The following is a 23,273-nucleotide window of genomic DNA, read 5'->3' on the forward strand; positions in this document are numbered from 1 at the left end:
ATGACTTAACAGTCTTCTGTGAAAAGCGCAGGGCCCCAGTGGTGGACCTGCCAGTTCTAGTATTCTATGGCAAATGCTGATCGGACAGTGAGCACAGGGACCACTAGAGGATGTTGGGCCCTCAGGCCACCCTCATGAAGTCTGTTTCTGATTGGTTTTCAGAGACATTCACACCAGTGACCTGCTGGAGGTCATTTTGTAGGGCTCTGGCAGTGCTCATCCTGTTCCTCCTGGCACAAAGGAGCAGATACGAGTCCTGCTGAGGGATTAAGGACCTTCTACAGCCCTGTGTAGTTCTCCTAGAGCAGTGTTTCTCAAACTACGGGCCACTCCCCATAGGTGGGGTGCAGGATCATGACAGGTGGGGTGCGAACAAAGAAAAGTCATGCGGAATAAACTTTGAGTGTCGGACAAATTCTCATAGCAGAACAAGGAAACATTAGAGACTAGTGAAACTCTCCACCATCTGCTGTGTACGTAGAGCCATCGTGCAGCCTGACGAGGGTGTGCTCTTTTGATGTTGGGCGATATTTATAATTTTATTTACATTTGGGAATAATTACAATTTTCTCATGAAACAAAACTAAATTGGGTTATAACTGCTTTTTTATATATAATTAATGAATCTTTTGACAGACTGTAGTGTAATTATAATAAAACACAATTTTTATCATAATTTATTTACAGTTGATTTGGAAAACTAAATCACTGAACTGCATGATAATTTCCAAAGCAGACTGATTAGTAGTCAGAGTAGTTTCTCAAGGTTCAGCGAAGAATTTTAGTCTCTCAGTAATTTTTAGTGACACTCTCTGCACATTATACAGCACCATACAGTTTATGCCGATATCAAACACTAGTACAGAGCTTGCATATCAGCCTACAACCTTTGTCAGATCACAAAATTCCATATCCTGTGAAATATGGAGACGTTTCTAAACTAGCTGCAAAGGAAACTGGGAGATTGGGGGCGGGGGGGGGGGGGGGGTGCATTAGGATGCTCTGGTTGTAAATATATATGAGGATGGAGAGAGGGAGAGGGAGGAGTGTAGGTTTTTAAGTTGCTGTCACCAGGCTGTCACCGTGTCTGTCAGAACAGATCCATCAAGGCTCTGACACATCAGGTTTCACATTTGCATGGAGTGCAGCAGGAGCGCGTCCTTATTATGCATTCTGTCTCACACTAACCTTCCTCTCTCTACCAGATGAGCTAACTAGCAGTGAGAAAGGCATATTTTATAGAACCGCATGAGCTGGAGATGATGGAGAGTGGTTATTGGCATCTGACTGTTTGTGTGTGTGTGTGTGTGTGTGTGTGTGTGTGTGTGTGTGTGTGTGTGTGTGTGTGTGTGTGTGTGTGTGTGTGTGTGTGCGCGCGTGTGTGTGTGCGTGTGCATGTGCGTTTGTGTGTGTCTGTATGCCCATGTGTGCATGTGTGCAGTGCCTGGTGCCACCATCTTCCCAGGTGTACAGGGATCAGCCATCTTGTCAGGTGAGTTGCCACTAACTATGTATTGCTTTGCATTTTTCTCTGCAGGCTCACGCCTGGACACAGTCCTGTGTACGTGTGTGTGTGTTGCACAGTATGGCGATGCAGATGCAGTCAGTCTCTCAACGAGGAAGCTTCCACTGGGACAGACAGCTGTGGCACGGCATCGGGTTGCTAACGAGCCTTATCACACAGGCCCTAGACTAGACACACACACACACACACACACACACACACACACACACACACACACACACGCACAGAGAAACATGTACACACATGCACAGAGGGAGTCATGCACAAATGCACACTCAGTCACAAAAGCGAGGTCTGGGGTGATATACTGCTGGGTTAAAGTCTCCATGAGGCTCGCTCTCAGAAACACATGCATGCTGTGAGGACGTTAATATTTTCTCCATTTTTCTTTCACAATACAATTGCAACTGCAACTTTATTATGAGGCCTGATTCCTGCCAGTCCTGTTAAATAATAAATAAATAAAAGTAAAATAGAGCCTGTCTGACAAAGTGAAGTAGCAAAAAAAAAATCTCAAAAATAAACAACACATCATGCCACAAATCAAAAGAAGCAGCCGAGAAGCAAAGTCATTGACATCCATCAGCTTGGAAAGGGTTACAAAACCATTTCTAAGGCTTTGGGAATCCAGTGAACCACAGTGAACCACAACTGGAGAAAACTTGGAACAGTGGTAAACTTTCCCAGGAATGGCCGGCCTACCAAAATTACTCCAAGAGCACATAGACGACTCATTCAGGAGGTCACAAAAGAACCTAGAACAACATCTATACAACTGCAGGCCTCACTCGTCTCAGTTAAGGTCAGTGTTCATGATTTAGCAATAAGAAAGAGACTTGGCATAAATGGCATCCATGGGAGAGCTCCAAGGTGAAAACCACTGCTGACCAAAAAGAACACAAAGGCTCATCTCACATTTGACAAAAAACATCCTGATGATCCCCAAGACCTTTGGTAAAATTTTCTGTGGACTGATGAGACAAAAGTTTAACTTTTTGAAAGGTTTGAGTCAGTTAATCTACACCCTAAATCAATTTTTCACATATCTGCAACCACCACTGCCATCTGCAACCAGAATGAAAAGAGACTGAACAATGGGCTGTAGGTGCCCCTTATATTTAAGGTCTTACTGGAGAGCTAGAGGAGGTGTCAGGGATGTTCCTGCATTCAGAAGCACCACTCTCCACTTACTTACACTCAACCAGACCACACCACCAGGCCATGTGTATACTCTTCTGAATGTGGTGGTGGGCCTGTTATACATCATGCTGACATTGTGGTCAAAGAGCTATCAGTACCCTCTATCAGCTCTTTTGAAAGTGTGGTTTTTATATTGGATGGGTCTATGCAGCTGCAGATGGTTCAGGTTTACTGCCCCCCCAAAAGTCTCTGTCTTCATCTCTGAACTGTCTGAGCAGCTTACTGTACCTTTGTTTGTCCCTTGGCTGCTTCCACACTCCTGGATTTCAGTATGCATAGTGAGTCTCACAACTGCCCCTTTCCTGCAGAATTTATGTCACTTTTAGACTACTTCAGCATCATTTAGGATGTTAAAGACCCCACTCATGCCAAAGGTCACACTCTGGATTTAATGTTTTCTGCTGGTATAACTCCAATCACCACACCATGCTTTTCTCTGCCTGGGCAGGAAGACAGGAACAGAGTGTCAAGCGTACCATCACATACCATTTGTTAATATGTCAGACTTAGTCAACATCAATGGGATACGCTTGACCTTTGACCCTTCCTACCACACAGTGGACAGCCTTGTGGCACATTGTGTTGTCTCAGTGCCTTGACTCTGTGGCCACTCTAAAATTCTGGATTGTTTCCTATCTTTATCCTGCCCTGGTGAACCAGGGGTGAACTAGGGGAGGAGCCTCTGGAGAGGCTCTATAAAAGATCTGGTCTCACTGTTAGCCATGATGCCTATAAAGATCATGTGACTGCTTACAAAGCAGCTCTGTTGATAGCTAAAACATAATACTATCCTACCCTCAACCAAAAAACCACCACAGAGTACTCTTTTCAACATAAACGGGTTACTTTGACCTGTCAAAGCCCCACACCACTCTGAAGGCCCTGTCCTTTGCTCCAAGTTCTTGGCCAAAGTGGATTCAATCCACCAACAACTACTGTCAAAAACAAACTCACTCCCACACTCACACTCATCCCACTCATCTTCAGGAGGATTTCCTGCTCACTCCATTGCTGCCTCCATATACTTTGTCCTCCCTCTCTCCACTGGACAGGCTTCAAGTTACTGAGCTGGCCATCAAAGCTAAGGCCTCCACCTGTCCTCTGGATCCCATGCCAACAAACTTGGTCAGATCTTTTCTACCTACCTTCTGTCCTATCATGGTTGACATCATCAATAAATCCTTAGAAACCGGCCTGTTACCCTCAGTTCACAAACAGCTGCAGTCTCCCCTATTCTCAAAAAAACTAGTCTGGATCCTGATGATTTTGGTAATTATTGCCCAGTTTCCAACCAAGGAGTCCCTCGAGGATCTGTGCTGGGAACTCTTCTTTACATCATTTACATGCTCCTAATTAGTCATATCATCTACTACCATGGGTTTAGACCACTGCTATGCTGATGATACACAGGTATATATCAGCATGAAACCCTCCAGTCAGTTCCCTCCTTTGTCCCTTGTCAGTTGCTTGGAATACATCAAAACTGGACACTTGGTAATGGCTCCAAAGCCATTGCTCCAGAAAGTGACTGATCTGCACCTTAACGTGGATGGATACTCTATCTCAATTAATCAATTAATATTATTTTATTATGATGTGAATATGACATGACAAAACTGAACTCAACATTAAATATCTACAGCTGTAATATTGAGCTATGTAATGTTGATGGAGAACATTTTTCCACAATAAGTACTTTTACATTTGATAATTTAATATAGTTTTATGTGTAATGGGATGTTTTCATAGTGTTTTACTGTTACAATCATTAAATCAAAAATCCTCATAACTAACATAACTACCATTTATAATTATACATAATAGTTCTATATTAACAGTTATAGCAAAAGACTTGCTTACTGCAACTTAGTCAGTGCATTCAAAGTAGGTAGAATTTACATGTATTTCCCACATTCACTGAAATGGCACTACAGGTGCTGTTATAATCTTATGACTCAGCTCAGAATAAATGGCTTCTAATTATTTTAGCTTTAGATTATCTTACATTGTGGGTATCTGTGTTTGCAGCTGCAAAGCAACAGTACCATCAGATAGGCACATAATGTACTTGCATTTATATAGCACTTTTCTAGTCTTGTTGACTATTCAAAGAGCTTCATCAAACTTTAACTATACAGTTATTCTACCTCATTTCCTTGGACAGTTTAGAATGACCAATGGATCTAACATATATGTCTTTAGACTGAGGGAGGAAGCCAGAGTACCTGGAGAAAAGCAGGAACCTCCTTGTTCTGAGGCAATAGTGCTAACCACCACCACCATGGCACCATATTTCAGATCTCAAGCCTGTCAAGACACCCGCTGACCTCTATGTGACCTCTCTCTCTCTCTCTCTCTCTCTCTCTCTCTCTCTCTCAATATATATATATATTTAGGGCTGGGACTTTAACACGTTAATTTCGATTAATTAATTACAGGGAAATTAAAGAATTAAAATTTTTAACGCATTTTGCACCGTGGAACGTTTCTCAGTGCACGAGTTCCCAGCATACAGATTATATCGACGCACAATGTCCAAATTCAGGAGCCGCATCCTGCGACGGACCCGACCCACGTCCTTCAGAGCCCACGAAGACCGCAAAGGGAGGACGTGAGCGGCTAGCCTTCATATCAGCATCACCTGTCCTCACCTGTAGCTCATGTCGCCTAGCAACCGTGAGTGTGAAGCCCAGCTGTGTAAAAGCAGCTGGTTAAACGGAGAACGAACTTTTTCTCCTTTTTGTGGTTTAATTTTAATTATTTTATTCAAAATAAGCTGTTAAAACAAGCATGACACATTTCAACATCAAGGAATACAGCTGAGAGAATGATTAATTTCCAACTATATTAAGTGAGACATTAATGTTGAATAAAACTATCCAGTTACAATGCTTAACTTTAATTTCAGGAGTTTGCTTATTACAGGAGCACTTCCACCCTTCATTGGTCTGTGTAGTAGACTGGTGGGAAAATAAACAAAATTTTGAAGTTTAAGCTTATGTATATTGATTCATTCATCAACCAAACTTAAATTAATATTTCTCATGTCAAATATTGAAATGCGATTAAAATGCGATTAATTTCGATTAATTAATTACAAAGCTTGTAATTAATTTGATTAATTTTTTTAATCGAGTCCCACCCCTAATATATATATATATATATATATATATATATATATATATATATATATATATATATATATATATATATATATATATATATATATATGTATACACATCACTGGAAGTGATTTGTGACAAACGACCATGGTTCTCAGTAACTAGAGATCAAATTTGACTTGGAACAGCATCAATGCACAAAAATTTCAGCACCTGTACAACAGTATAAAATTTTTGAATATTCTCATATATGTGTATTATGGGTCACTTTTGGAAAAGTCATCAAATTTCAGACTAAATGAATGACATTTATGGTATTCTTTACTGCTGTCAAATGTCAAAACAGCTCAAATTTGACCCGAACAGTATGTAAGGGTTAAACAAACTCTGGTCTGCTAGCTTAGTTACACCAGATACCTGACACCTGGACAAAGAGTGTTTATAACTAGGTTGTCAATCAGCTTCCAGGCATTCAGGTGAATGATTTATTAGTCGGTTACTTAGCACTAATCATTAGCAGACATCTGTGTCTGCACAGTTTTTGAAGGGAGCTTGCTAACCAAGTTAAGCTAAGCTAGCGTTAGCTGATAAATTCAAACTCCCTTCCACACCAAGATGCTAAAGCTGTAACTTTAAAATGAGGAGTCCAAAACCAATGGGCTGTGGCTACAGCAAGATTTGACACCATCTATGGTCACTGCTGATCAGTCAGAGTCAAAACAAGTTTAAAGTGTGATCTGTTGTTTGTTTCAACTGCTTACTTTTTCAGGTCATTCATTTCATTAAAAATATTTCAGTAATACCCCAAAACTCTGCATTACTTAGAGCATTACTTATTTCTGTCCCTCATCTTTCCATAATTATTCATTGATTCCCAGCTTGATAATCCAAACACTGTTATTATTGACATGACCATTATTAGTATTCACAGAATGCTGTTAATTATTGGAATTTGATTTCCCTTTGAGTACTCCTGCCATCACCAAAAACCTCCAGTCGGTGAGTTACCCTTCAGCCTATATGACTTCATACTTAACCGATATTAACTTACAAAAGTGTGAAAACATACTGGAACTAAAGGTGTAAAACTGCAGGTTTAATCAAATCACACAAGACACAAACAACACCAAGGTTTGTATTTGTTTTTGTTTTTTTTTTATTTTACAGTCACCAGAAGAGCAGATACATTATTTTAGAAAAGAAATTGATATTTGCAAAAAAATTATAATACAATTTTCTCAATATAGATTATGTACATAATGAAATGTTGTCAAACTGAAATAGCATTCTGCTTCTTTGTCATCAAGAAGACAAAGAAGTGAGGGGTCTGGTCCTCCATAGACCCAGCTCCCTAACCAATAAATATAAACTGTATATATTATATGCTGCACTCAGCCAGGCATAGACAATACCAGGGCAAGTTATTTCTCAATAATATTCCCTTAATCAGTTCTTGTACATCACTGTGATACACACTCGCACACCCACAAGAAGCTTGACACAATTGCACACAGGCCAGAGAACAAATTACAGTTGAATTAAAACAATGGGCTATCTTAACTCATGAAAAGAAATGAAAAAATCAAAAGAAATGTGTATGGAAATACCCGTCATTGTCCTTGATCACGAGGGAGAAGTGGCTTTCTGGTCAAAGCTCACTGGAGCTGGCTGAGTAGCACTTGACATTTGGCCTGATTGAAACAGCCCATTCTAGGGAAAGCTACCGAGCTGGAAAATCTCTAACGGTCTCACAGATCCTGCCTACTCATTCAGCTCTTTTCCTCCCTCTCAGTATCTCTCTGTATCTGTCTACCTTCCTTCCCTCTCTTGTCCCTATTCTCTCTACCTTGAAGAGGACAGGTGCCGGAACAAGGGCTAGCAATTTCAACCCTTTGCCTGTTTTCCCACTGCGAACGAAGAAAATAAAATGCACACAAAAGCTCCTATCCACGTTGTACTGAAACAGGACAGACAACTGCACAATCACAGAACAAGCACAAGAAAAGACGACAGCAAAGTAAAGCTTTGGCCAGGATGGGGCGGGAGCGCCTGTAAAGAGGATTCTTGAAGGACTTGAAGGACACTGTAAGCACAGCACTTGCCAGCCGCTTTACCTTGTTGCTGGGTACCACCTCTCAAAATTTGCCCTGCTTGTGCTTTGTGGGGGGTGGAGAGAATTATGACTTTGTGCCAATGAGTGAATACACACACTTGCATAAATCATCCATCTTGTTTGGCGGTTAATTACTCTTGTTTACCCTCCGAGTAACCTCGGGATGGGGCGGCGCGATAGGAGGGAGCCTGGAAAGAGGAGATAGCACCAAATAGTAATCTGCTGACGGTGTTCATCAGTGAACAATTCACAGGAGTAAAAGCACATAGTGGGCTTGAACCTGGGTGTTGGTGAATTAGACAAGGTTGCCTGGGGTCTGACGACAGCAACTCCATCAACATGCCGGCCTGACCACAGTTGCTCGGTAAGCTGTTCTGGGGTCAGGCGGTGAAGGTGCCACACTGAGGCAATGAGGCACAGGCCAATCAGAGAGCCCCTCAGGATGTACAGCAGGCCGTGATCGTTGCTTATTTCATTATGCGGAAAGCTACATAAATCCACAAAATGGAGAGGAAGAGACACAGAGGGAATATTTGCATTTCTCCTCTCCTATCATCGCCCCTCAACACCACCCCACCCCCACCTCCCAAACATCACCCATTTCAATCCCTCCCCCATTTAGTGCAGAGTGAGTTTAATCATCACTTTCACCAAAACACATTAAGCCGGTGTGTCCGGAGTTGAAGACAGAGGGGGGAGGTTGAAAAACTACAGCATGGCGCATTAGATTTGCAATAGTGATGCATCACTCTGGCATTACTTTGGAGATTAAAGAAGGGACGCTGCATTTCAATGGAACAGTGCTGAGGGTTGACTAATGGATGCCTGTGATGAACCCAAAAGGAAACACCACTGTCCACAAGGAAGAAGAGGAGTCGCACTGACCCTGGAGATCCCTTCTTTCCTATACCTCCATCTCTTTACCTGCAAATTCCCTCTTCTTCTGAAGACCTTTTTTCTTTAAACTTCAAAGCATCCCCCCTGACTTTTAACCCCCAATTTGAGAGCACCTCTACACTGAAGATATTTATGCAGCTGTTTGATCATGTTCTCAAGTCAAGAACAACACCTCCTTTGTAGGAGGAGATAATACTGTAAAGTGGATTGCATACATTAAACTTAAGCCAACACACAACGTGACTTTGCCTGGTTTTTGTGTTACTGCAACTGAATGAAAAGATGGATGTAAAGTGCTTGAGAGCTTAGGGACAGGCAGGATGAGATTGAGCGCATAAAAACACAACAAAATAAAACTGAAGGGCATGGGGGTGTTGCTTTTGCACTGGGCTCATTGGGGGCAGGTTCAATATGGAGACACAAGGCTTTTTAAACAGGGCAGAAGAAAGAGAGAGAGCACAACATTGGAGTGTAGGGAGCCCCCAGAAAACAAAATGACAATACATATTGTCTCAGAGAAACAGAATCACAGTCAGTCAGTCAGTCCAAGGGTACAGCCCAACAGCAGCCTAGCCCAGTGGATGAGCTTTCTGGTCATGTGTCTATACATACCCCTGGGTGTGAGTTCACCCTGGCACCCAGCTCTGGTTGCTGTGTGAAGGTGCAGGGCAAGCAAAAGCCCCTAAACTCATGCCCATCCCCATGCCAACTCCCTGGGACAGAGAACCATCAAAGTTGAAGTCCATGTTCTCTGTGTCCATAAAATCATTGAGCAGGATAGAGTCCACATCACAGTCCAGACTATTAGGGACGTTCTCCATCTCCAAGTCAGAAGCCATTCTACTCTGGGAGTTGTGCTGTTGCCCCTGGTAACCAGCATTCCCTGACTGGTGATTGTTGTGGTAGAACCCGTGCCAGGAGTCGGTCATACCCTGATGGTGAGCTCCGGGGTAAGGCTGGTGGCGGGGGTGAGGTGCGGATGCCAGGCGGCAGGGGTCCTGGGGAACATCCATGATGCCGGCAGGATTAGGTGGCAGAGAAGGGGATGTTGGGAGATGGGGACGGGGTCCATAGTGGTTAGAAGTCTTGAGACTGTAGGGCTGCAGGATGTCAGTGCTCACTCTTGGAGACAGAGCCTGATGGTGAGGCCCGCTGTGCATAGGGTTATGAGAGTTGTGGGGGTTGTGGTTGTGCATGTGACTCTGAGTGGAGTGAGGATTGTGATCATGGCTGGGATTTACTTTGTTACTGTGATTGTGCTCATGACTTGAACCATAGTCATGAGACGGGTGGGGCTTGTGACCGTAGTCAAGGCTGGCTTGGTGTTTGTGACCCTGATTGTGGTTCTGATGATGAGTTGTGTTCTGGTCATGGTCATTGTGTAGACTTGGATTGCGAGTATGCTCTTGGTTGTGGTTCTGGTTATGATTGTGGCTGCGATTCTGATTGTGGCTGTGTTGGCTGTGAACGCCATTGGTTCCTTGTGTCATTAATGTGTGTGTTTCCCGTCCCTGGCTCAGCACTGTGTCTTTGTTGCAATATGAAGGACCTCCAGTAAGTAGACTCTGCAGGGCATTGTTCTCTGAGTATCCCCTCACTGGGCGCTGGAAGCTGACTGGCTTGTTCTCCTGGATGGTCTCCATGGGAGTGTGGTGCCGTAACATACCCATAGAAGGCTGTCCATACATTAGCCCACAGTAGGAGCCCTCTGCCTTGGGTCCAGGCACGTAGGGATAACCATTGCATTTAATTTGTGGTGGCTGGGGGTAGCCACTCTCATCTAGACTGATAGCCCCGGTAAGGTCAGTCAGCTGAGGCAACTCCACAGTGGGGCAGTGGCCCCCAGTGCCCAAGGCTGGGGAACGGGTGCTAGTGGGGCTTGGGTATATTCGTGGCGAAGCTGAACTAGAAAGTCCACCCTCCTCTGGTTCATCAGCCTCCGCCTCAGCTAGGATTGGGGACAGGCAGCCACTCAGCGTGGAACCAGAAGATGAGGTGCGGGAATGGAGGTCTGTCCAAGAGTCATACTCCTCTCCACCTATGCCCACGCCTCCTTTTGCTGCTGGACTGCCATGCTCTGGGGAGCCTTGCATTGCTGGTCCAGCTCCCTGACCTTGTCCCCGTCCAAGTCCCATGGCCCCTGTTCTCTTCCGGCTGATGCGGCCCTTGGTCTTTAGATAGCGGGTGCCATTGTCTATAGATGCACGTCGCCTGGGGCCCTTTCCCATCTTCCCACCTTCTGGGTTGAGCATCCACCAGGAACTCTTCCCCGTCCCTTCATTTTGCACCCGGATGAAGCGACTGTGCAGGGACAGATTGTGTCTGATAGAATTCTGCAACAAGAAAGAAAAACAGGAAAAAGGAAGAGAGAGAGAGAAGAAAATGGGTGAATGTTAACACTCAAGGGAACATTTAGGGTTAAATAAGCATTTCTTGAGAAAACAAAGTCATTTCAAATTATGACTAAACTATCAAGGCAGCAGTGCAAGTAAGAAAAAAGATGGATAAAGAAAAAGCAGATGGAGGGGAGAGCAAAAAGGGCAGGGAAAGTGAAGGACCAATCGATATCTCCCTTGACCTGCCTCTCCTCTCCACACGCGCTCACTGAGTCATAATATGGACATGGGTGCAGCCTCTACATCAAACCATCACCAAGGTTACAGAAATGAATCACACAAGGCAACCCAATCCCAGACAGCCCATATCGATTGCAGGGCCTCCAAATATGAAAGCCTAAGATCCAGCCAGAGAAGACGAGGGAGGGAGGGGAGGGAAGGGGGAGGCGTGATTTGGCATGAGAAGCTATGGAAGAGCACCAGAATGAAAAAAGAAGCACTCGTGGAGAGGTCTGGAATAAGATACAGTGGAAGTAAATGGGGGGGTAGAGTGAGGGAGGGAGGGACATGCTCATTTAACCTCTTTTAAAAATCATGGCACAATTAACGTGACTGTAGGTGACTACAGCAGATATCATTATGATGAAGTCTTCCTGCGAGTAGCTTTGAAGGGGAGATGGATGTGGTTACTGTGGGTGGGTGTAGAGTGCTGTGGGATAGGGTGTGGGGGGGTGTGTGATAAGCCTCTGCAGACCCCCGTTTAAGTGTTTGAGTGACGGCTGTATAGTTAATCCAGAACTCTGCAGCAGCATTTGAAGCTGGTGCCAACCTGGAGTGAGTTGATGAGATCTAAGACTGCCTAAAGGAGAGCTTAGCAGGGATACACATCATCTCAGCTGGCCAAGTTAGTCTAAGTACAGCATGTTCATCCAAATCTCTCCTGCTTGTGTCATTATTCACACTCTTTCCAGCTTTTCTCCCTTTGCCTTTCTGCCCTCTCTTTTTTTCCCTTTGCTTTTGTGCTTTTTTTTTTTTGCATCTCTTCTGGTCTTTTGGGAGTGCAACAATCCCTCCAACCGTCTACCCCAATGCCCACAATCACACACTTTTCTTTTTCCTCTCTGGAGATATCTATCTATTTCTGCCTTGTTTATTACCTGCACATAGCTCACAATCTCTGTCTCCTGATATCTCGAGCCATTCTCTATCTTCATTCACTCCCCGTCCCCTGTCCAATTTTCCTGCTCTCAGCCCCATTCATCTCCCTATCTGTGTCCCAGCCTCTCTAGATCACGACATTGCTCATTCTGTCTCTCTCCTCATATCCATCCTCCCATCACCTTACACAACTTCAACCACCTCCTCTCCTCTCTCCTCTATCATTCATTCATTCATTCATTTATTCATTCACATGTAAAAGCAAATATCAGAAACAAGCCTAAGGTGCAAACCTGAGTTAAACACATTTCACTCTTCAGTGCAATCTACAGGATCAGCATATGTAAACCCTACACACACACACACACACACACACACACACACACACGCATGCACCACAATTCTCTGGAACATACAGAGCTGCACAGCTGCAAACTGGACAGTCAACTAAAAGAGGTGATAGTTCTTTATTTGTTATGAAAAGCACAGCATCCAGAATGGCAGGTAATGGGTTTCTCACAAAATGTTTACAGAAAGAATTCAGTTTTAAGTGGGTTTCAAACCAGTCTTGTATCCTACCTACTACTATTTTCATTCATGCAGACGAGCCCACCCCTCCCCACAGCCTGACTCCTAACGGGTAATTTTGTCCTATCCTCCACTCAAATCACACTGCCTTGACTAGACTCTCTTCACAGATGTGGAAATTGGTTAGGAGAGCTGTATTTATGTTTTTTCATGCTGCTTAGAGGTGTCCTCTCCAAAACACCAGGTCAACAAAATTGCACAAGCTCAACGTTTGTCGACGAAATAGACCGACTGCACTCCTGCGCTGCAGCGCGCTATGGAGAGCAGACTTAATCAAAGCCAAATTGAACGATGACACCGTGTGAAAGAGGCCACCAGTGGAGGCGACCCGCATCAGGTGATCTGAGAGCGGCACCCTGACAGGTTCCTCCACAACATGACGGCTCCGGCTGAGCGTAGCCATAGCAACAGAGTAAACCAAAAGAGGGATAGTGAAGAGAGGGGAGGTGATGGTAAGGAGGAGAAGTGGGGGGAGGAGGCTGATGCTGTTTGATGCCGCAGGCAACTCCAAACAGCCTTTTATCTGAGTCTGTCAGATTCCTGCTCCAATCCACCAGGGAGGCTCAATCACCAGTAGTCCCAACGCCTCACTACCTGTACCAAGCTGTGATTAGTGTGTGTGTGTGTGTGTGTGTGTGTGTGTGTGTGTGTGTGTGTGTGTGTGTGTGTGTGTGTGTGAGAGAGAGAGAGAGTGTGTAGAGAAGGGAGGGGCTTCTGTACAACTACAAGCGCAACAATTATGGCACAACAGCAGGCTGCTGTTCCTTTTCCTGCTTATATAACGTGTGTGTTAATGTGGCAGCCTAAATATGATGATTCCTGATTGTCAGCCCTCGTCTCCAAACACATCATCAAATTAGCAGTTCTTTAAACTTCATATACTTTAGCTTCTTGCACTGAAGCAGGTCACTTACACTTTCGGGATTGGACTTGAGAAAATATGGGTGTAAAGTAGTCTTTAACAAAGTTTTTTTTTTTTTTTTAGGTGGTAGTCCAAGAGACTTGAATATAAGTCCTTCAGTCTCAGTTGGGCGGGTAAAGCATTACCAAAAAGAACTGTTAGAGCACTCAAAATACTTTTATTATGAAGAGTATTGTATTATGTTATTTTTGCAATCTAAGTAATCTGTTATTTACTTAAATTAAAAGGATACTTAGTGAGTTAAAGTGCAACATGAAGGGCTTCTGACCAAACATCAGTCTCTATGGGACAAGCTGGGAGTGAGAATATGTTGATTCTAAATGTACATCTGCCAATATATAATTAAATCAGAGAGACACTAGATCAAAAACTTTTATTTTTGCAGTGGTTTGAAGGCACTGACAACTCCTCTTGTCCTGCTGACAACATTATCAGTTTTTATGACTAAAAAGCAGAAACAAGGAGAAGTTCAGAAAAAGAAACCTGAAGGAAAAAGCAAGAAATCCTTTGATAATTGCTTCAATTATTTGAAGACCAGCATGTGTCCAATATAGAACTGTGACTTGTGCCATCACTGTAGAGGGATGCTGGAGAGTCTGCAGGTTATAATGGGAATCACAGCTGTATACAGAGATGATTAGCAGCACACTGTCAGCCACAGAGGAGGAGTGACCTGTGGAATCCTCCAGCGTACCCTTTGGCAAGAATAAAACCTGCAGATTCGCAGACTTCTGTGGCACATCTGTGCTCGTCCCAGCTTGAGCATATCTATATTAACTTGTCAGAAAGACTGATTCTTAAGTGGGGGACCCTGCTCCCTCTGCTCACAGTCGTTGCCTTGCTGCTAATGCAGGCAGAGACAGAGTGCTGCAGAGAGAACAATAACTGAATATGTCCTCACATCCACCCGGCTCCTCTACAGGGAATCCGCTGCACTGTAGCCAACTTCACTGTATATTATATGTAAACAGTGACTGAGTTTGACCCAGACACGCTCCTTTTTTCACTGACTCAGGGGATAGTCAGTCCAGTTGCTAACTAATGGTCCATGGACACACAAATCTGTCTGTACACAGATTTCTTATTGTTTTCCCCCCTCAAAAAATGCCACACCAGGCTACAATTCCAGAGAAGGTTTGAGCATACTGATCAGCAGGGACACTGGCAGGGCAAGTACTTCACATTTCTCTCTATGATATTAAATTACAGAATAAATCCCAAGTTACTATTGAGCATAAAAACTTCTTCTAGACATGGGAAATAGCAGCTCAACGAAAAAAATCTTAGGTCAAAGTCTGGAGACCCAACATTCAAAAATGAAAACATTAACATGAGGGGACCCTTTGATACAGATCAAAGGACAGAAATGTGTTAGTAAGTGACCTTGCATCAGGGTTATTTTGTCGTTTTTGATTAACATTTTGAAAAGTCTCTGCTGTGGTTTAATTGGATTTCATTGCACTCTGGCAATGTTGTGTTGTGCTTTAAGCTGGAAGGCTTGTAAATGAAAGATTTTAAACAAAAAGTCCTAATTCTTATTCCATAATGCAACAGTAGCATCATTTACTAAAAACAGCTGTACAGAGGACATTGTACAACTATTTAAACAGGCTGACCAGTACATCCCATAGTGAATAAATCAAGCTACAATTACTACAGTATTGCAAAGTGAGCGTGCAGACGATAAACAAAATAAAAGGGTCATCCTGCAGTCTGCTTAAGTCCAGGACAGTAGATCAGATGCTGAAACTGTGTCAGGCTGATGGGTGGTGTCATCTTGTTATTTTGTCTACTCTCCACCTGCATTTTTCTTGGGCTCCGGACTGCGCCCAGCATTTTGAATGGTCAGAAACCACGAGTGCTCTTCAGCAGGATGCTGCATGCCCACATACTCCCTTTCAGAAAAGCAATAACAGAGCAATGGCTAATTTTCTTGATTATTATTATTTTCAACCCCCTTGTCCCTTTTTCCATTCTGGGTGAGCTAGCTAACACTAATTACATGTATTGCAAATTATCCAGTTTGTGTTGCATAGCAACGAAAATGATGTAACCCTTTCCGCCCTTTTTTCCCTCTCGCTGCCTTTCTGTCACTAATATTTCTCTCAATGAAGCTTGATGTGTGTGCGTCGAGAAAAGCCTTGTGTGTCAGCGCCGCATAATTGCACATGCATCTTTGCGCGGGATCTTATCAGGACCTAGACGACAAACCAATTTACAGATGTTTAAACACGTCTCTGCAGATGTTGAACTCTTCATACGGGAGATCTGTTGTTAAAACCCAACCCGCTGCCATTTCTAGTTTGCACAGTGTGCCACATTTAGTGAAGAGGCCTCTTAGCAATACTGTGATTAAAATGGATGTAGAATTGTTGAGCTTCATTAAGCTGCATTAAGTTTGGTGGAACTGCATTCAGAAGTGATCAGAACAGGTGTCGCTGACACTTTCTTACGAAGCTGTTATTTACGCTCAGATTTACAGCTTTGATTTGTAAAGTTTAAAAAAAAAAAAAGTCTAATGATCATTTTTATAGTTTCACTCTAGAGTGGCGATGGAGACAGGCAGCGAGTGCTATACACCCTTTGACTGCTATTACCTCCCCACCTTCCCATTGCAGTGTGATCCAGCATTACACCACGGTCATTTCTTATATTTGTGGTGTCGTTCTTATTGTTGTATCTTAACATAAAATAGTGCTAATGTAGTTTGACAGCATACTTAGCAGGGGGAAATAGTTGCCAGTGCTTTCTAAATCAGGGGCTGGGGGGGATTTAACCAGCAAAAACAGAAGCGACCAAAATGAGAAGCAAAGTGGCTACAAAGAGATGCAAAATGATGCAACACATCTGTAAGATATACAGCTGTTTTGTGTCTCTTTCCTCACTCTGGGTGTCTTGCGCCTAAGTTGGAGCAAGGGAAACCTTTTACAAGTCTGCTCCCCAGGGCCCGTTATTTCATTATCTGGCTGCAATTGTTATTATTATCTTCAATCTACTGTAATTTCTTTACTTTCTCTTTTTCTTCTCTTGTGCCGTCTCCTGCCTTTTGTTCATTTTTTTCCTCCCTGTGCGCTGTGGAGACTTCGGATCTGCCGCATCTTGTAAAAAGCACCATAAATTGAGCCGAGCTGAATCGACAACAACATTACATGCTGCACATGTAAACACCACCATATGTACAGTATTTCACAACTCATTCACCTCAACGTGGATGGGCACAGACTCACACACACAGCGCGCCCCCCCCCCCCCCCCCCCCCCCCCTACCCCACACTAAACTGGCAATCATACTTAATCCCTCTCCAGCCTGAGTAATCCCTAACAATCCAAGGCTAATCCTGGTTAATTCTGGGCACTCCTCAGCTGGGTTTCACCCTGAAACCACAGAGACAGGGTGGGGATTGGTCGGATCATGGTGATTGAGGGTGGGCGCGCTGTTGATAGACGTAATTGGTTGGGCAGTTATTGGGAGCCAAGAAAAACAAGCACAGGTTTTCACGGGTCTTCAAAATACATCCGGATTGACCCCGTGCTATTTGTCACATCCCAGCCTTGCTGTTGTCACTGCTCCTGGTAGAAAACATGTTTTGCTCCAGAGCCCTGCACGTTAGCATGTCCCTGCTAATAAAAGCCCGTGTTTGTTTGTCTGCTTGCTACTGAAACCTGAGCTGAGGAACAGAGTTTTTGTGTGTGATTTAAAGGCCTTGAACAGCCTAAAACAAACATAAATACCACAAGCAGGATATACAGTATGAGCCATTCCTCTGCTATAAAGGGCTTCTGAGAAGTCATTAGACTCTATTCAATCAGCTCTACCTACCGAAGCTCCTAGCTCAATTCTTCTTAGTGGCTATTGATCCTCATTCCATAATGAAGCACTTAAGACGCCTTGATCAAGCTGCTCCTTAATCTAGCGTTAAGGAGATTGAGACCTTTTCACCCCATGTCTCAGACAGACTTATTGCTTTGGCACACGGGTACAGTGGAAGCACACTTCACTATCACAGGCTCAGTTTGGGTTTATAGCCTCTTTTAAGCCCTGTTGGTGCAGAACAGGCAGCACGAGCACTTTTACTCTCTGCCATTTTGAAAAAGCTGTCAATATACACAAAGCCAACAGTGTTAATGAAGCAATATGTCACTGACAGGGGATGGATGGAGATGCTTTGTTAAAAACAAGGTGGCCTTTGGTGTTTGCAGGCTCAACTGTGTGCCTTTCGATTGGGTTTGCACACAGAAACTGCAGGATGTGTGCGTCTCTGAACCGCTGGTATACACATGAGAGCGCAAAAGTAAAAAGGAAACTGATTTGCCTTCTGCTGCAGCTCTATTGGCAGCGAGACGGGGGAACAGGTTGCAGTGGAGTTCTGCTTCTGGACATTTTTATAGGATGCTTTTACCTCTCGGTCCTGACAGGAGAGAAAGCCTCCTGGAGAGAGGATTCTTCAGAGGATTCAGTAGAACATCATGTAGTGGATTATGTAGCGCTTTCTGCTGCACATTTTAAGAAGCCCACCCCTAATTTATGATGCATTCCACAGCACATTCAGGCGGACTGTTGCGTTTTAAATTTCACGCGGCGCCTCATTAGATGTGGTCCGGCACAATTCAGCCAAGTGTTGTGGGGATTGTTCTACGCGCCTTGTTGAAAAGTAGCGGGACTAGGCAAAGCCGTTTGCTCCCCTTGCTCAACCATTATTTATTAATCCATTTCACACAGCCAGGAGTCATTATGCACGGTCCTGTCAATGGGTATCTCTCTATGCTGCGCATTTATTTGATAATAAGCAGGAGTGGGGGAGAAGATAAAAGCACTGACTGCGTTCATTGTGGAGCGTTTTCTGCAGGCGGGGAGACTTAAATGAGAGCAGCCAGGCTCTGTGTGGGAATGGGTCTTGTGTGCTAAGCCTGTCTGGAGGCAATCGATGGAAATTAGTCAACGCTAAAGATTCACTTCCTGTGACTGATGTCACGGGCTGTGCTTGTCTCTTTGAAGAGAAATAAAGAAGTGGGAGGCTGAGGGATTAATGGGGTTGGAGAAGGTGTGAGCAAGTGGAGTTTTGGTGGGAGCTAAGAAGGGAAAAGAGATGCCATTCTTTCTTTTTGGCTTGCAGGAAAATAATAGGTCAGAGAAACCAGGGGAATGCAGTGTAACTTGGAACATAATAACATGGTTGTATATAACCAGCACAGACCAATTAGCTAGAATTCAAACGTGGGGGAATAGTGCATCAGAAAATTGCTTTTTAGACAGGTACCATATAGCAGATTATTTAACAGTAGCATAAAGAACTTCTTCATACATACATTACTGGGGTAAACAATTATTAAGTAAAGTTCTAATACAGGCGATTAAAACAAAACAAGCTTTGAAAATGGCTTCATTTGTACAGTTCTGTCTTATCTGGCGTGTTCTTTGGGTCGTGATGTGCAGAGCTCATCAAACAACAAGAATCCTTCTCTCTCTGCGCTGAGGACGGATAACAGTGTTTATACTACTAGCAGCAGTTTAAGGTGTTCTCGCTGTGGCTGTGACAATTGGATCAGAGTTAGTGTCTCCTGCAGTTGTGCTGAGACTGCCTCCTGAAAGGTGCACCAGTTAGCTTCTCCTCAAAGTACAGCCGAGGGACTGGAGCCAGTCCTCAGGCGACAGAAGGCCTTTCACTCCCCCTTACTCCCTGTGGAGCTCCACAAGCTCTAGAGGGGTCTGGTAGGGGGCAGGGTAGACTGGGAAACAAGGCAGACATGGAGACAAGAGACTAACCTGAGAAAAGGTAGACAAGAAAAGAGCCTGAGGGACTGGGGGCGAACAGCGAGCCCAATTCCCAGCGAAGAGCCCTCTAATTGGAGCTGCTGGCCTGCCAAGGCTCTCCCTCTGCAGAAGGACATAAGGAGCCGAGTGAAGGCGGAGAGCCCGGGGGCGGGAGGAGAGGGCAGATAAAAATAGAGCGGGCAGATTAACGAGCATCTGAAAGCGGGGCAGGGGATCAGAAAATCCTCCCTGCGTGCCAGAGATGCCCGGTCCATGGGTCACAGCCAGCTTTTTAAAGACTGATGGACACACAGTGGCCATGAGTGATGCTTCCTTCCTGCTGGCCTTCTTTACATCACAAACAGCGGGGAGAGGAAAACCAAACTGTCATGCTACTTGCATTTAAATAAAGCACAGTATATGCAATCTTTCTGATCACTAAGGCAACAATATTTCAGGTATCATAAAAGGAAATTATCAGATGTAAATGTGTAGTATATATATATATATATATATATATATATATATATATTTATAGAACCTTTTTTGCTCTTTTGTGTTTTGGGGGAATTGTTTTATGAATGAAACGTTCCTTTAACCCTTTTGTTTTTGCTTTTTTTTTATTGAAGTTCACTGCGTTTCAGTCTCTCTTTATTAAAACCTAATATTTTGGCAAATCATTTTAGTTACCTAAGTAAAGAGTATGAAATATTAAAGCTAATATTAACATTATAATGCACATTTCATGCAGTCAGCGCAAATAAATAAATAAAATCCCCTCAACTATGGGAACAAGAGTACGTCACCTCCACCTTTGACTCCTAAAAGGAGTCGTCTCCTCTCCCCTGAGAGCTTTCACACACCAGGTGCAGCATCGTGACACCTATGGAAGCCAGAGGAGAAGCTGATAAACAGGACTGATCACACCTGCCATCAGGTCTCAGGAGAGCACCACCCATTTCAACACTCAGCTGTCACATTCATCCACACGCTGGAGGTTTCACCACACCTCCGGCACAAGTACTGATCCATAGTCGAAAGCTGATACACTGGAAGGCACGCATTAAAAAAAAAAAAGTCTACATTTACTTGAAGAAATGAAGATGGAGGGACTTGGCCACAAATACCAGACCCTGCCACCCGCTTTGTTAAAAGAATAAGAGCCTTTCGGCCTTTCAGCCATAACTAGTTTCCAAACAGAACGCTGTAGCCTTGAATAACAAACTCCTGAAGAAGAGGTGATGAGCTTTTAACGTCTATGCTTCAATTATAGGTTAGTTTGATTCAATCCAAAGTACTACTGAAAAGCCACTTAATCGTGACCGTGAGTATTCAACACTTTGTGCTGAATATTCATTATTACTTCGAAAAAATGAAGGTGTTGTTGAATATTCAAAGCCCAAGAACCTTTGCTCCCAAACTGCTGCTTGAATAAAGTATCGAACTACTTCAACATTTAATGCTTCAACAGGGAACATCGCTAGCTTGACAATAAGGGCAAATTGCCATTTTGCAGCGGTTCTTTCTATTCGGTCAGATACGTGATTTCACAGCTCGTACCCACAGAAAGAAATATGAGCAGAAAATGAGATACAATAACTTCCCAACCTCTGGGATAAACAAAAAGTGTGTCACGGCAGTCAACACGTGAAATACAACCTGTTAACAGAATACACAATAAATAAACATCCATCCATTCGCTTCTGCACATCCTGTTAAGGGTCGCGGGGGGGCTGGAGCCTATCCCAGCTGTCATAGGGCGAGAGGCAGGGTACACCCTGAACAGGTCGCCAGCCTGTTGCAGGGCCAACACAGAGGGACAGACAACCTTTCACACTCACATTCATGCTCTCATTCACACCTATGGGCAATTTAGATTAGCCAATTAACCTAACCCCAGTAAGTGCATGTCTTTGGAATGTGGGAGGAAACCGGAGTACCCGGAGGAAACCCACGCAAGCACGGGGAGAACATGCAAACTCCACACAGAGAGAGGGAGAGGCCTGGGCCAAGGTGGAATCGAACCCAGGCCTTCCAGATGGTATTCTAACTGTGAGGCAGCAGTGCTAACCTCTACGCCACAAATATGCACAATTATTCTGGGATGAGGTGAAAAAAAACTAACTGCCATAATAATATAATAAGTAGAATTAGAGAGTAAATAAGCCTTATAACAATGATTGAGTAACAATGATGTCACTGAACCTCCTCTAAAGGTTTTCATCTGCTAGATTACCAAATTTGACACGACGAAAATTAGCTACCAGAATTGGTGCATTCATTGTAGTCCCAACAGTACTTCGCTGCCTTTTCAGTGAGCATGCCATGCTTTGCAAACTTCAAAAAATGATGGTGGGTCACATTTTGATAAAGGCTGATACAATCACCTCAACAGTGGAAGGAATTATGAACCTTGAATCTACCCTTGAAGAGCTGCGTGGTGACTGCCCTCCATTCCAGCCCCAAGGTAATTCATGCAAGCAGTTTATTATGGCCTGTAGTTCCACTTTAAAAACGTGTTTGCTGTTTCTGGGTTGTCCTTCTAGAATCTTGTTTGTTTGTTTGTTTGTTTGTTTTGCACCCAAACCTAACCAAACAGTGAAACTCAGTGAAAAGCTGTTTTTTATTTTGTTTAAGGAACGCTTACATGGGTTCATACTTTAATCATAATTTAATGTTTGTTTGTTTTTTAAGAAAAACCCAAAAGGAGACATTTTTCATGAGTAAACAATAATATTTTGGTTTTTCGGTTTCTTCTCTTTTTAGTAGTAGCAAGCAGCCAATATATTCATTTAGTCGCTGCTTATTTTGCAATTCAATTTGCATGATTAGTAACTCCGCATTTCGTGTGGCAGTTGTGTCACAGTTTTCATCAATATAGCATTCCTCCCATCCCGCATCTCTGAAATATGCAGTTCAGTCGGGAACCAGGCCTGAGCGTCACATCAGTGCACTACTCATCTTTACAGGAGACCCTAACATTCAGGAAATGACCAGCAGAGAGAGAGATCTATCAAACCGAGACGCTCACGCGGGTCTCTGTGGATCACGTTTCAGTGCAGCCTGGGCGGCGCGTCTCCGTTCATGCTGGATCACGAGTTTCATCTTTAATTGTTTCTCAGCTTTGGGGCCCACACTCAAATACCAATGTTAGATTTGAATAGCAATGATAAATACTCCAAAGTATAATTTGAAAGCTTAAAAAACTCACCAGATGAGACTTGAGATTGATATTTTATCTCCTGGATAACAATTTTTGCCAATTCACACTGTCACACTTTTTAGAACTCAAATTTCTTTCAGAAAGAGCACATCTCCTGTCAGATGTGCTCCGCTGAAGTACGCCAATTTTAAAAGGGGGGGAGAGAAAAAAAAAAAAATCACACTGCAGTACGTGGGACGTGTGTTGACTGAATTGATAACCAGATCAAATTTATCCATTTCTGCTTAGTGGCAAGAAATTGAAGGGACACGGGGAAAGAAGATGAACATATTGTCAGACTTAACAAAACTTGTCATTCTGCTTTATCAGTTGACATCACAGCGCTCTGACTGCGTGAATCTCACCCTTGCAAACACAAAGCCACACCAACACGCGCACACACACAAACACACGCACAAACACTTCGCAAGCATGGCATGCTGGGCCAGCTCATTACT

The 23,273-nt window shown here is 43.6% G+C and overlaps 1 protein-coding gene across 1 annotated transcript in view; it reads right to left on the minus strand.

The window, feature by feature from the left end:
- Positions 1-7,057: 7,057 nt before the first annotated feature.
- The window catches only part of foxo6b (forkhead box O6 b), a 39,975-nt gene continuing 23,759 nt past the window's right edge, over positions 7,058-23,273 (minus strand). Inside the window, exon 2 of the mRNA XM_030740454.1 lies at positions 7,058-11,190. Coding sequence (XP_030596314.1) covers positions 9,484-11,190 — 1,707 coding nt within the window. The 3' untranslated portion in view covers positions 7,058-9,483. The remainder of the gene's footprint in view (positions 11,191-23,273) is intronic.

The sequence above is a fragment of the Archocentrus centrarchus genome, chromosome 11 (assembly GCF_007364275.1).
Source record: "Archocentrus centrarchus isolate MPI-CPG fArcCen1 chromosome 11, fArcCen1, whole genome shotgun sequence".
Lineage (NCBI taxonomy): Eukaryota > Metazoa > Chordata > Actinopteri > Cichliformes > Cichlidae > Archocentrus > Archocentrus centrarchus.